The sequence below is a fragment of the Hemiscyllium ocellatum genome, chromosome 1 (assembly GCF_020745735.1).
Source record: "Hemiscyllium ocellatum isolate sHemOce1 chromosome 1, sHemOce1.pat.X.cur, whole genome shotgun sequence".
Lineage (NCBI taxonomy): Eukaryota > Metazoa > Chordata > Chondrichthyes > Orectolobiformes > Hemiscylliidae > Hemiscyllium > Hemiscyllium ocellatum.
In genome coordinates, this window is record NC_083401.1 from 163,104,581 (window position 1) to 163,120,296 (window position 15,716).

Below are 15,716 nucleotides of genomic sequence, written 5' to 3' on the forward strand. Positions count from 1 at the left end.
ACCAATAACCATCCTGACTTGGAAATATATCTCCATTCCTTCATTGTTGCTCAGCAAAGTCCTGGAATTCCCTCCCTAGCAGCACTGTGGACCAACTTACAGGGTATGTACTGTAGAAGTTCAAGAAGGCAGCTCACCACCACCTTCTCAAGGGCAAGTAGAGACAGGCAAGAAATGTTGGCTCAGCCACCAATGCCCATGTCCCAAGAGTCTATTAGAAGGATGGAAATAATGACCAGTGTAAAAGAAAATAACGTAATTTCCAATTCAATTTCCTCCAATTCTTGCTTCAAGTGCACCCCCAATTTTCACTGCTCCACGACTGATGACCATGCTATCATTTATGAAGATCAAATCTCTGAAATTCACCTTCCAACATAACATAGTCCTAATCTCAATTTCCTACAAACATGTCTTCTTTTACAGAAAGGAGATAACACAGCAAATAAGACAACTGGTACTTACACTTCTAAAAACCTTCCTTTCCAGTAGAAATTCATACAGACCTTTTAGGAAACTTGCAATGACATTCTTTTACACTATAATTCTAACACCTTGTAAACCTTATTCAGACTCCCACCAATAATGTAACATATTTCTCATATAATGGAGATCAAATCTGAACACAGATCAGATATTGCCTTAAAAGGACTAAGTTCAAGCACAACTTCAACATCACCTTTTTAGACTTACAAGTTACACTGACAGTTATATATTCCCACATTTTATTTATTTTTCTTCATTATTTATTAATACTGTAGAGAATTCTGGTGGAAGGAGGAATCAGGAAGACAAGCAGCCTTTAGGCATAAATTGAAGAGTTGGGCTGTTTTATAGAAAGATCGATTGCAACTTGTAGCTTGGGAGTAATTTTCACACTGTATTGTAGGCATTTAAGTTAGGTGATTTTGTTTATATTAGATAAAATAGGAGAGAGATTAAAAGTTTAAATATATCTTTTTTCCATCATTACCAAAGTGACTTTATGGAGTAAAAAAAACATTTTCTGACCCGAACTGAATTATTCCAATGGCTAGCACCAACGAAGCATCCACTAAATCTGAGTTGTTATTTTACAAGGCTGAGTTTTAAAATTCCAAAGAAAAATCATTTTCATCTCGACTAAATATTGATTTTTTTCATATCACCCTAATGAATAGTGCTGTGAATATGACCACTGCTATGATCTCTGGAAACCAATAACTTCTGTTTGAAAAGTAAACTTCCAGTTAACAGCTGAAAGGAAGACACTACAAGATTTTCACATTTTAAAACTTTAACTGTAGCAAACTAAAAGTACTTTTGACTGAACACTGCTTTGGTCAGCAGCTTATAATGAAAATGACAGAACAGAACTCCTTTTTTCTCTTAACATAATGGAAACCCACATTCCACAGACAGTCTATACAGTGTTCTTTATGCATTCACTTTTCACGGGATCAGCCCAAAATGATTCTTAGCTCTGAACAGTTTTCATCCATGTTTTCTCTTTCTCAGCTTGGTAACCTTTAACCTCAGGACTGTCTTTCATGATGACAGTTAATCTTGGAGTTTTTCTATTTAGTGTAAAGGTAGGTGATTTTCCAGTTCCACTCAAATCATTGACTTTGGCCTTTAAATGTGAGCACAAGGTTCACTTAGATACTTCCAACATCTAGAAGTTCTCACTCCCAGCAGACTGATAGTCTTCAATACCAATCTAGATTATGTTGAAACACTTCCCCTCTCAAAGCCCATCCCCACAGCAACGTTAATTATATGAGCACTCTGAAGTAGAACCATATTGGATTCAAATCATTAACTTTACCTCTCTCTCTAAAGTTGTTGCCAGACTTGCTCAGTTTCTATTTAACTATTTGGCCACAGATCCAGGTAGAGATGCTGATTATCTCTTCTTTCAATCCCAACTCTAATCTTTCTTGGAATTAAGTTAACAGTTTAAAGCATTGGTACTTACAACCTGACGTTTTATAGAAGTTCCTGTCTAATCAATGTAAACACAGATGTTGCAGCTAATGTCTCAAAGTGTGAACACTTTACACCTTCTTCCCAGTAAAACATCCTGAGCCTTCCTTTAATTTTTAACAACGATTTCAGCCAGACCTGTTATCAGGCAGACCAGTCACTTTTCCCGACTCAGACTGCGTGGAGTTTGCACGTTCTCCCCGTGTCTGCGTGGGTTTCCTCCGGGTGCTCCGGTTTCCTCCCACAGTCCAAAGATGTGCGGGTCAGGTGAATTGACCATGCTAAATTGCCCGTAGTGTTAGGTAAGGGGTAAATGTAGGGGTATGGGTGGGTTGCGCTTCGCAGGTCGGTGTGGACTTGTTGGGCTGAAGGGCCTGTTTCCACACTGTAAGTAATCTAATCTAATCTTTATACCCTTTACTTTCCCTAAAATTAAAGACACAATCCAAAATGTAACAATCTTATAAACTTCATTTTGTAACACCAAAATAAGTTTGTAACCACTCACAATAATATGTTTCCAATACTGTAGTCAGTTTAGTTCAGTTAGCAAGGGATCTGATTTGTGATGCAGTGACGCCAACAGTAATAACAGTGGGTTCAATTCTTGCACAGGCAGAGGTTAGCATGAAAGATTCGCCTTTTCAACATCTCCCCTTGCCTAAGACATGGTGATTCTTAGTCTAAACCACCATCTGTCAAACTCTTTATAGAGAGAGAGCTCTCCACGCTTCAGGCTCTCTGCCTTTATTCCTGATGAAGGGCTTTTGCCCGAAACGTTGATTTTGCTGCTCCTTGGATGCTGCCTGAACTGCTGTGCTCTTCCAGCACCACTAATCCAGAATCTAATATTGATAAGACTATGGCGATTTTTTTTCCTTACCTTACTGCTTTTGTTAAGTATTTAACACTTTGTTGGATATTTCTGTTAAAATGAAAATTTGCATATAGTCATTGTGAATCATTGTGCTATAAACTAGCAGCATTGTCTGCCAGTTTACATGCCACATGCATGTTATCCGACTCACTTTAAAATTACTATTGGGAAAAGCTTATTCCTGAGAACACTAACTACTGTACTGTACATGCAAGACAAAAAGGTTAAATTAGACCAGGAGTGCAAAAATAGTGTGATAATGATTAAAAATTGCAATCTTGCATTTTCAAAAATAAAACATGCAAGTGGCATGTGTGCAAGAAGCACATTTCCCAAACTTGAATGCAAATTCTAAAAAATTTGGCAGATTTCACTGCCAGCATGTCAACCTGTAAAAATATAACAGAAAAACAAAATTTAATTCCATAGTCTAAAAAATTATTCATCTCATAGATGATTTGAACAATTGATTCACTAATGCGCTCATTGCATAATTATAGTCAAATAAATTGTTTCCTAGTAAAGTCACAAAAATAGCCCTTCCCAAATACAATACAATTCGAAAGAATATCCATGCCAACTTCACTATTGGAAGCTTTTTCTCATCATCATGTCCTTGGCTATTGTATGTTTTTAGAAGGATAAATTGAAATTACAACCAAAATGGACAGGTGACTTTTCAAAAATTTATTCATACAATAAGGTCATTTAGAAAATGTTGCATATCAATAAAATTGGTCAGATGCTCAGTTATTGGAAATGGTTATTGCCTGCCATTTGTCTTGCTACTTATCAACCCAAGCCCAAAATGCTGCCCAGATCTTACTACAACCAGACACAGACTAATTTATTATTGAAAACAATGAGAATGGAAGTGAACACTAATAATCAGTGAACATTTCCACTTCTAACAGAGGAAAGGTCATTGATGAAGTAGTTCAAGATGGTTGGACTCAAAACACCTTCGTGCGGTGGTGTTCTGGGGATAAGTTGATTACTCTCCATCTACTACAATTATTGTGTTTCCATCTAGATATGGCAATGCAGAGTTTCCCCCAAATTTCAATTCGCTTCAAAACTGACTATAGTTACTTGGTGCCATTTTTTGTCAAATGCTGCTTTGGTATCAAGGTTAGTCATTCTCACCTCTCATTTAGAATTCTGCTTGTTTGGCCAAAGGATGGAGCCGAGTGGCCCTAATGAAGTCAAAGCTAAACACCAGTAAGCAGGTTCACATGCCTCTCGCTTCTGTTTGAAGTTCTTCTCTCTGGTCTTTTGGATTCACGTAATAGGTTCTGCTATTTTTGGGAAGTGAGATCTTCATGGAGCCTCCTTGTCCAGTTAAATAATTAATTGTACACCATTCATGGATGTTGCACAGCTTTTGATATCATTCATTGGTTTTTGTAATCACTTAATATGTTACATCCATAAGGTTTGCATCTCAATGTTATAATCACTCAGTGCTACTTCAAGGATGATTTTCTGAACTTCTTAATGAATGCTGATTAGATCCTTTGACTTGGTGGGAATGAGTAGAGAGATTTAAGCTGGTCCATGAGGTTACAGATTATGACAAAATGCAATTCTTACTTTATGGTGGAACATGTGTTCTTGTAGATGCCCAGTTTTGTGGGTTTTTCTTTTCCCTTAGTTCACTCAGCATGACAAGGCCAGCCTGTTAACTATATGTTCTTCAAGACTCAATGAGTTAAGCAAGAGGGGTGCCACCAGCTATTCTTGGCAATGGATACGGAAATCTCCACACATAATAAATTCGGAGCCCTTGATAACATCTGTGCTTCTTCTGTGGTGCTCAAACCACATGAGTCCTGATTTATGAGTTGACAGAGGTCAACAAGTGGTCAATCAGCAGAAGCATTCCATGCCTATGTCTGATCTGATGCAATAAAACTTTATGGAATATACTTTTAATGTTGAGGTCTCCAGAAGTCACTTCCTCATAATTATATATAACTTTGCTGGCACCTCTAGTGAGTTTGGACAGACAGTGAGAAGACTGGAACGTTGGTTAAAAACTATGATTCCGTGAGCTTGACATATCAGGGTGTCAATTCCAATTTTGGCGTAAATCCCCAAATATTAAAGAGAATATCTTCATAAGGGTAACTGGGCTGTTTTTGCTCTTAGTATGCCCAAATTCAATTCTTAGATCAATGTTGGATGGGCTGACCAATCTTATTCTTGCTGACACAGATTTTGTGGCAGTGATGCCAATTGTTGGCATCATTACAGAAGCCCGAAATCTGCATGTGAAGTTATATGTGGAAATCCAAAGCTTGCTGTCAATGTTTCTACCAATGATAGTGCCACAGATGAAAATCAATTAGAAATAACATCAAAACTTATCCTTTGACACTGTAATATCACTGTTGAAAAATATTGAAAATGTAGTATCAAATTAATGAGGTATAGTTGGATGTGACTATTGCTGAATAACCTCATTTGAAAACAAATTTTAAGTTTGTAACATCAGTCTTCTTTGTCTAATATGATTAAAATTCCATAAATTTTTAATTAATGCTTTTGTGTTCAATATTTCATCTCCCAGTTGCTGACTGCAAAATCTAAAAATGTTTAAGGATGGTCAGTATCTAATTTGTTGTCTATAAGCATTCTTCATTGTTATTAGCTGCCTGATGACTTACTGTTGTTGGACACTTGGAAATACCCTTGTCTTGGCCGCAAATCTTGTCAATGCCAATGAGATAATGAAATCTTTGAGAGTTACTTTCCTTGAGGTCAAGAAAGCTGTGACCTTGCATATGTTGGCAAAATCTAAGCCAATATGGTTTATCACAGTGGTTTGATATAATTGGGTGGCTTGTTGGGTTATTTTAGAGTGTTATTAACAGTCAACTACACAACTGTGCACCTGTGATCACATGTAAACGTGATTAGGTATGGATGGCAGAGTTCCTTCCTAGAGGAGATTAGTGAATCAGATTGGTTTGCAATGACAAACCACTAGTTAGATGCTTATCACTGCTGATATTACCTTTTCATTCCAGATTTATTTAAGTTACAACTATGGTGGGATTTGCAAACATGTCTCATGATCATAAGACCACACCGCTAGATGAACATAATCAATAGCCACCATTGCCACTACCTTGCATGTTTAAGAAAATGACAAATTGTATCCTGGACATGATACTATGAAAGTATTGCCGTCCCATCAGATTTTAAAGAGTCCAACTAACCCTGATGCTGCAGTAATGGTCTTTGACACTAGAGGCCCTTCATGAACTACTTAATTATTAAATCTTTTTCCACAGGTAACAGTCTGATAAGACAGTATTTTAATTTATTCTATAGTTGCATGGGTGGAATACTAAGGCTTGCTACAGGTCCTGAGCTGTGGAATTTTCCATTGTTGCTAAGAAATATAGTGGCAATCATGATCAAACTTTATTCCCAGTCAATTAAAGGCATAATTTTACTTCTGATGTAGAAAACATCAAGGCAAAAGTTTTACATGCATAAATTTAAACCAGCTGTACACTTATACGGAATCAATATAATACTCAGCAGCTGTTATTGAAACTTGCGCTTTTAACACAGAAAACTAAGTGTATGAAGCTCAGAACATCTAAATTTCTTTCTTAGTGCTCTCTGAAAATTATATATATGAGTGAGGTACTGCCTCTCGTTATAGTCCTGTTCAAATGGATTGCAGAAATACTTGATCTATTCCTCCAGTTGGTGAGCACTGTTTGCATTGTAGTTGAAGATGGAAAAGATAGCTGAGATTTGGCTGTGTAAAGACAACTGCAGTTGAATAGAATTGTCAGTGTGGCTGCAGAGGAGAAGACTGGGTGAGAGCAAGGAAAGTGAAATATTAATGGCTTCAAATGACAAATCTAGAAATAGTATAGTATGAAATTTGGGAATTTTCAATTGATTCCTATCTAAATTGTAGGTATGCTCCAGCAAATATCATTGTCAGTTTAAACAGATTTATAAATTATTATGTTTACAATGTTACAAAAAAAACTTATGTAATTTTTTAAAATTTGCAACGGCATCATCTGTGCAATGGTAGCACTGTAGCCACTTAATTTTGTATATTTCAATTTATCAGACCACATTACATAGAAATTACTCTGCTCAAACAATTCCAGTTCCTAATGGCCACCAAATTTGTGAATTAGTAATGGCAATCCACTCAAAGTACTGATATGAAAACAAAGTCTAAATTTATTATTTTCTATGGGGACTGAAGTATATCAATCCATCCTGATCTAAATATTCCACACTTCATAATCACACACTACCTGAAGACTCAACTTGGCCTTGACTGCTCATATATATGATCAGAGGAGATCAACTATTGTGATATAACTCAGAAGTATTTTTTGCCAAATTGTTCCTAAACTACAAAAAATGTAATTTTAAATGTAATAAAATTTTATGAATTCTCTCTCCACTATTTCATGATGAATTAGGAATCCAAACATGTGCTTGGCTTCGATGTTCAGAAAGGATCACAGCTGAAGGAGGATGGTAGGTCACAGGTTCAAATACCAAATATCCTGAGATGTGTGGAAATGTGACATTTCCATGGGAATGACTTAAATTTTATTTTTCAGGTTTCATCCTTAACATAGGAACACAAAACAGGAGTAGAACATTCAGCCCCTCAAGCCTGTTCAGCCATTTAATGGTGGTTATGTGGTAAAACATATGGTTTTTGGCCCAAATCCCTTAACAATAATTTATCTATCTCTGATTTAAAATTTTCAAGTGATCTACCATTAACTGTTATTTATGGAAGATAGTTTCAAACCTCTACCACCTGACATGTACAGAAGTGCTTCCTAAAATGTCTTCTAAATGGTCTGGCCCAAAGTTCTAGGTCATGCCCCCAGTCTAGAATCTCTAGATGGAGATGGATTACTTTCATCTACCATGTATTTTCCTATTAATATCTTGAAGGCTTCAAACAGATCATACTCTTAACCATCTAAACTCCTGAGAAATCAGGCCTTATTTGTATAATCTCTCCCATTTCTAACACATGAGTGGGTATGAAGTGATCTCACCTCAAACATTGAAAAGGCTGAGTTAATAGATGCAATGTTGGAGAAATTTAGAATTCTCTCTCTTCTGGCTATTTCCATGAGAGTGGCAGCTCATATTACACACTGGCCTGGAAAAACAAATTGTGTATAATCTACCTTGGACTTTTATCTGTAGTCAATGGGAGATTTGATTTTTCCAGCAACATTCTGACAGGTAACTTCTCCTGTCTGTTGCATGGGGGAGTAATATTGAGCATGTGGATCGTAATAGAACAAGAATTCTTTAGTCCACGTTTACCTTTTTTTTCTGGACATCTACATGTAGTTACAGTACACAAAGCATTCTATTTAAATAAGCTTACTTAACAAATGATTTTAACACAAAAACAACTTTAAAAGGGAAAGAGTTCATTTTGGCTATTTCACATTACTACAAACAGCACTGCGGCGTGGTCTAATCTTGAATTTGCAAAACTCCTATTGTTAGTTAAGAGACCGAAATATCGAATAACAAAAATCATTAGATTCTGTATATTATCTTCACTTACTGTTAGGGTATTCTCCAACACTGTGTTTTTTCCCATTCCAGTACCAGAGAAGCAGTGTTGCATCACGTGACCCTGACAGAATATAACAGTCCCCTCCAATGTATGATTCAGATCTGGCTAAACAGGTTACAACGTCCCAGTGTCCGAAAATAACTTGCGAGAGTTTACCTGAAAATGTATTTTTAAAAATAAAATCACTATCAACTCAGTTTAAGTGAACATTCAATATTTCGTAACACACTTGAAATTTTATTGAACTCCAACAATATTCTTTCACAAAGATTTCAGCTATAAGTACATAAGTCTTTGCGAATGCAAGTTTATGTAAATTGCACCTTAAAATGGACAGTAACATTTTAAAGTGGATTTCACATCAAGCAAGGGAATATTTCCAAAGGGCAGTAAATTAATCTTAATAATGTAGTATGTAAAGGAGTAAATATTTGCAGAAGACATAAACTTACCAGATGCAAAACCGCTTTTGCTATTCATTAGTTTACAATGTATGTTGTAAATACTAGACAGATGAGGACACCCTTACTGAATCACGTATATATAAAAAATGTTTTTTGTTACATTTCTTCGTGGGTGAGGAGAAGAAAAGATTCTTTACACATCATTTAATAATTTTCATGCACTGTTACGTTTCTCCTGTCCACAGATCATGTCCTGATGAGAGAAATAGCAGGTAAATGGTTTCATCTGCTTATGAATTTCTTCAGTGTGCCAACCTAGCAAAACAAGCTGACTTGTGATTTCCTTCCATGTACTCAGCCCTAACTGGTGTCTCCTTAACTTTCTGAAACAAGATTAGGAACTCAGTTTATGAAGATTCAAGATCCAAACAAATGCTATCACACCAGTCATAGAAAAGGGCTGAACAATTAACATTCCTCATTTCTAGCACAGTCACTAAGGTATGGCTTTAAACTGTATGTGTCAGTTGTTTTTATCAGTACCTTTCAGAAAGCAAAATATGTAAGTCTGGCATTACATTTCAGATATGTTTGTAATGAAGGTCAAAGTATAGTTCCTATCCAATCAACGTATGCAGGTTGGTCAGCATGCGGTTACAGTTCAATGCACATATGTATTCACTTATCTGCTATACATGATGCATATAACTTTAAAAATACCAGACTGGAATGTACATGTCACTAGAAATGTTTGAAGTTGAACATTTAGGAGCGAGCAACAATCATTTCAAATATAGGCAAGAAACAATGGCACTATTTAAACAAGGACATTACATAACGATTAATTTGTTAAGATGTTCCAAACCAATGCCTATAATCATCATTATTTGATACTTTCTATTTGAAAATCTGTTAGTAAAGTGAGCAACAGCATTACTTGTCACAAAACAGACATACATGCATCAGTAGGGAAAACGTGAGGACTGCAGGTGCTTGACATCAGAGTTGAGAGTGTGGTGCTGGAAAAGCACAGCTGGTCAGGCAGCATCGAGGAGCAGAAGACTCGACGTTTTGGGCATAAGCCCTTCATCAGGAATGAATCAATTCTCATGCTCCTTGGATGCTGCCTGACCTGCTGTGCTTTTCCAGCACGACACTCAATACATACATAAGCAGTTTATTAATGATGTAATGAGTTTATCTAAAGGTATGAAATTTATGATTTGTCCATAAATTTGAGGTCAAGTAATATTACCCCATTTTGTTCCTGTGATCTCGAGAAAGTACCATGGACACAAAATGGGTGGTCCTTGTCAATAGAATTCTCTAATAAAGCTGAGGTAATTTTGAAGCCCCAAGATGGTGCCAAGCTAGAATTTTCTGGGTCTTGAAGGTCACTAATGGATTGGATGCCACCTACTAACCTTGTGGAGCTAGTTCTGCAAAAGGAGGATATTTTTGTAATGCTGCAGTATAATTTAATACAATGGCAGCATGGCAGAAAATAGCGGTGAAGTTGGTTTTACCTTATTTGTGACTTTATCAAACAATATTTAGGAATTAATAAAATGAAACTACTTATGGAAAAAATTGTCTTTATCATATATAACACTGAAAATGCTGTTAAATACACACGTATTGAAGTGTCAGTGCAGTGGTCTTCTACAGCACCTGATTGATGCATGAAGATCACAGCACTGCATCGGATTTTACAATTTTGTTCTCAACATGATTAAATAAGCTACTGATATAAACTTAAATGCATCACAAGTATTAATTACTGGTACCAAATTTTGAGGGTGAGATATTGTTGGTATGGCATTAGCACAATTTACATGCTAATACTTAATGGCAGAAAATAGATGTCATAATCAAGGTTCCATACATACACATATGCAATTGTTCATTTACATACAATGGAAATTCAGGCCATTGCCTTTCTACAAAAAAATTCTGATATCAATATGCAACATAAGAAAAATGGTTTTCAAGATATTTTAATGCCTGCATCCTATGTATTGGTTTTAGTCTTCTAAGTTTGTTAGATTCTGAAAGCGAACGATGAAAGAGTTCATGTAACACCCTTAATTAAGAAATGAGAGAGACAGAAAATAGGAAACTTTCACTTCGGGACAGCATCCAACCGGACACCAACTTAGGAAGGTGGGAGATTCTGAGTGGAGAACTGATAGTGACGTCACAGGAGGGCAGTGATTTCATTGGCTAATGAGGGGTCTGCTAAATTCGAAGCTGTGTTAAAGTGAATTTTGTTAGGTTATTCATTACAACTTGCATTCAGACTGAGAAGTAGGCGGAGATATGACAAGTTAAAAATGAATAAAAACAAATTCAAAACTAATAAAATAAGGATGGAGGGTCAGGTGATTTGTTATTTCAGCGTGATTTGGGAGCCAGTGGACCCCATTGTGGTTCCCAGTGACCATGTCTGTGGTAAATGTTGTTTGTTAGAAGGCCACAGTTGACGAGCTGAAGTGTGAGTTTCAAACATCACAACACATAAGGGTGGGGAAGAGTTAACTGGATGTTGTGTTTTGGGGACAATCACACCCATTAGATTAACTAACTCAAATTTGGTCAGTGGTGAGGAGCAGCTGTGTGGGGCTGTGAGGCAGGCAAATTAGCCGAACCTCAGTTGTGGGTAATATCCTGGAATCCATTGTGAAGGATGAGATTTCTGAATACAGAGGAAACTTGATTATCGGAACGAGATGGGCGTGCACTATTTCATTCGTATAATCGATTATTCGGTTAATCGATTAAATGCCTTTCCTCTTGGGCTCAGAGTTTTAAAGGCTGCTCCTTCAGGAGACCGCAGAAGCACACAGCACAGAAAGTCCCACCTCCCCGTTAAACCTCGTCCTACACTGCTCCCCCTTCCGATAACAAACCCCTCCCACAACCCCGACCGATACCGACCCCAGCCCGCCCTGCCCCAACCCCGTCCAGCCCCGCCCCCAACCCCGTCCGACACCGCACCCCCGCCCCCAACCCCGTTCGGCACCACACCCCCGCCCCCAACCCCGTCCCACACTGCCGCCCCCCCTGACTCCCACCACCCCCCCGACCCCGTCCAACACCGCTCCCCGACTCCCCCGATCCCGTCCCACACTGCCCCATCCAACACTGCCCCCCAACCCCATCCAACACCGCCCCCCGCCCCCAACCCCATAAAACACCACCCCCCTGCCCCCAACCCCATAAAACACCGCCTCCGCCTCCAACACCACTCTCCCAACCCCGTCCAACACTGCCCCCAACCCCATCCAGCACTGACCCCCCGCCCGTCCCCAACCCTGTCCAATATCGCCTCCTGCCCGCATCCAACCCCGTCCATCACCGCCCCCCCGCCCGTCTCCAACCCAGTCCATCACCGCCCCTGTCCCCCTCTCCGGGGCAGCCAGACTGGACACCAACAATAAGGCTGTTGCTGCCTTTGTGGGCTAAGTCTCCAAATAGCACACACAGCCACAGCCACAGCCACATACGTTTTACTGCACCTTTTTGACGGGTTTCACCTCTGTCCTGTACAGGTCAATGTTGGAGAGATTATTTGGGGCAGGGTGGAGTTTAGGGTACACCCCTCTATAGATCTCCAGGGAAAGTGTGAGGAGAGAGAGGGCGGGAGGTCAATCATTTGGAGACAGTGCCTGTTTAATCACTTTTAACAAAAGATGCGATCACTTGGAAACACATCTTTGATGCAATGTTTCTGTCGGGACCTCAAGATCTCCTTCGGATAATCCAATGTTCGGATAATGGAAGTTCCTCTGTACTTGGAAGTATATGGTAAAATAGGGCAAAGTCAGCATGGTTTCATCAAGGGCAGGTCATGCCTTAAAAATATCCTAGAATTCTTTGAGGAAGTAACGAGCAGATTAGACTAAGGAGAACAATGGATATTATCTACCTGAACTTCAAGAAGCTTTTACAAGGTGCCACATAGGAGGCTGCTCAGTAAGATAAGGGCCCATGGCGTTAGAGGTAAGGTGCCAGCATGGATAGAAGCCTGGCTGTCTGGCAGAAAGCAGTGAGTGGGGATAAAAGGTTCTTTCTCAGGATGGCAGCTGGTGACAAGTGCTGTTCTGCAAGGTTCAGTGTTGGGACCACAACTTTATACATTAACAATCTAGGTGAAATAACTGACGGCATTCTGCCTAAGTTTGCAGGTAGAGGGACTGATAGCATTGTGGAGGCAGGGAAGCTGCAGAAGGGTTTAGACAAGTTAGGACAGTAGGACAAGAAGTGGCAGATGGAGTATAATGTGTGAGGTCATGCACCTTGGTAGGAAGAGTAGAGGCATGGACTATTTTCTAAATGAGGAGAAAATTCAGAAGTCCAAACTGCAAAGAAACATGGGAGTTCTAGTCCAGGTTTCTCTCAAGGTAAACTGGCAGGTTGAGTCAGTAGTTTGAAGACAAATGCAATGTTGGCATTTATTTGGAGAGGACTTGAATATAAAAGCAGCCATGTACTTCTGAGGCTATATAAGGCTCTGGTCAGGCACAGTCAACATAGCCTTGTGAAAATGAAATAGTGTTCTTTGAAGGTGAGTAACACAGCGTGGGTAAAGAGAAATCTGTAGATGCGGTGTACTGGAATCTCCAAAACACATTTAAAATAGGCCACTAGAAAGCATATTGCACAGAGATAAGATGTTATTATGGATGAAGAATTGATTAGCTAACACGAACAGAGTAGCGATGAATATGTCTTTTACAGCTCAACAAACTGCAACTTGTGGAGTACCACGTTGATTTGTGCTGGGCCTCAAATATTTACAATATTTCTCAATGACTTGGACAAAGGGATATGTATAGTAGTTAAATTTGCAGACAAAGCCAAAAATTGATCAGAAATTAAGTTGTCAAAACAAGCTGGAGAGTCAAAGAGGAGATATAGGCAGGTTAATTGAGTGCCCAAAGTGTTGAGAACTATAATGTGGGGGAAATGTGAATCTATCCACATTAACAGGAAGAGTGGGAAAACTTAAATGAAGAGAGGGGAGAGACTAGAACCTAGGTACACAATTTATGAATAAACATTGTAATAATACAGAAATGAGATTTTTTTCCTCAAACAATTGCCAGTCTGTGAAATTCCTTTTCTTAAAAAGCAATGGAGGCTTGGTCATTGAATTTATCCAAAGTGACATAGATTTTTTGCTAGAAAAGACAGTCAAGGGCTATTGGAGCTAGAAGGAAAGTAGAGATGAGACTACAGCCACATCAGCCATGATCTTACTAAACAGCAGAATAGGTTTGAAAGGTTGAATGGCCTACTCCTGCTCTTAAGTCTTGTGCATCATCCCTGTTACAACTAAAACCAATATATTTTCAGGGAAACTATGATTTACGAACATCCGACTTATGAATGTTCATATTTAAGAACATGATCTCATAAAGGGGTGTAATTTTAAAGACCTGACATACAAATATTTCCTGAAATTACGACAGCTGCTTCATATTGTCCTGCAGCGTTCCGCCTCGCAAACAGACTCCAGAAGGGAACTGCTTGCAACCCGGGCTTGCCTGTATTCTTAGGTTTCATATTAAGTTTAATTAAAATTTTTGGATTTCATTCAAGACAAAGCATACTTGTCTGAATCAACTTGAAACATATTTTACTTAATTTGCCAATACCTGGATTACATTGAATGTCTCTACACTAAATCAAGATGTCGCAATGGAAAAATTGATTCATATGAATGTTATGATGCATGTAGGATACGGATTTAAAAGCAAATGCAGGTTTATGACTTTCAGATTTTTACAACTTGTTTTTGTTCATTGTTCTCAGTAATGTTTGTCAGTGCCATATTTAATGCCCTTTGAAGTTTGGTTCAGAAGGCGATATGGTTCATCACAATTAATTGTACAAGTAAATTGTCACTACTGTAATGCTGCTGCTCCCTAAGCAAGGTTGTGTTGTCCTTAATTTTTTTTTTGAGAGTTCATACACACAGAGACTCTGGGAGGTCTAGGTTTGAAGGGTTTTAGTACCAATTTGATTGTAGCTAACAGATATTGCCTCAGGCAAAAGGCTTTCAAGTTTAAAAAGAACACATTTGTAAATGAAAGGGGAGTGGCCAGTTTTCCAAGCTCAGCTTTTCTCTGGCTTGGTTTTGTTTTGTTTTAGCATCCTGGCTGTTCACTGAAAGCCAGTCAGTCAGTTGTGAAGCTGCTGGATACGAAGTAGGTCCATGCTGATCCTCCCTCTCTCTGACATCTCTCCTGTAAGAAACTGTTTTTTTTTCCCTTTTGTGCCAAAGGGTGCTTATGGGGATTGTTGCAAGTACTTGGAACAGCATCAATAAATTGGGATAATCTGTTGGGTTTTTGAATAGATTAAGTTATTCAATATTCTGTTCTTTTTTGTTTGTGTTTTATTCGGTAAAATGGCAAATAAATTCTGTTTATTTAAAACTAAATGTTTGGGCCAGTTGCATCACTCCTGGAGTATCCACTCGGTACTTGCATTAAACAACTAGCAAAGTTAGACCATAAGACATAGGAGTGGAAATAAGGCCATTCAGCCATTGAGTCCATTCTGCCATTTAATCATGGCTGATGGGCATTTCAACTCCGCTTACCCGCACTCTCCCCATAGCCCTTAATTCCACAGATCAAGAATTTATCAATCTCTGCCTTGAAGACTTTAACATCCCGACTCCACTGCACTACGTGGCAATGAATTCCACAGGCCCACCACTCTCTGGCTGAAGAAATGTCTCCTCATTTCTGTTCTAAATTAGCCCCCTCTAATGCTAAGGCTGTGCCCATGGGCCCTAGGCTCCCTGCCCTTTCTAAACTATGCATTATCTTGTAAGTATCTACTAGATCTCCCC

At 38.6% G+C, this 15,716-nt stretch overlaps 1 protein-coding gene across 1 annotated transcript in view; it reads right to left on the reverse strand.

Moving 5' to 3' along the window:
- The window catches only part of lrba (LPS-responsive vesicle trafficking, beach and anchor containing), an 866,835-nt gene that overhangs the window by 30,641 nt on the left and 820,478 nt on the right, over positions 1 to 15,716 (reverse strand). The window contains exon 53 of the mRNA XM_060827381.1: positions 8,436 to 8,603. Within this exon, the coding sequence (XP_060683364.1) occupies positions 8,436 to 8,603 (168 nt within the window). The remainder of the gene's footprint in view (positions 1 to 8,435; positions 8,604 to 15,716) is intronic.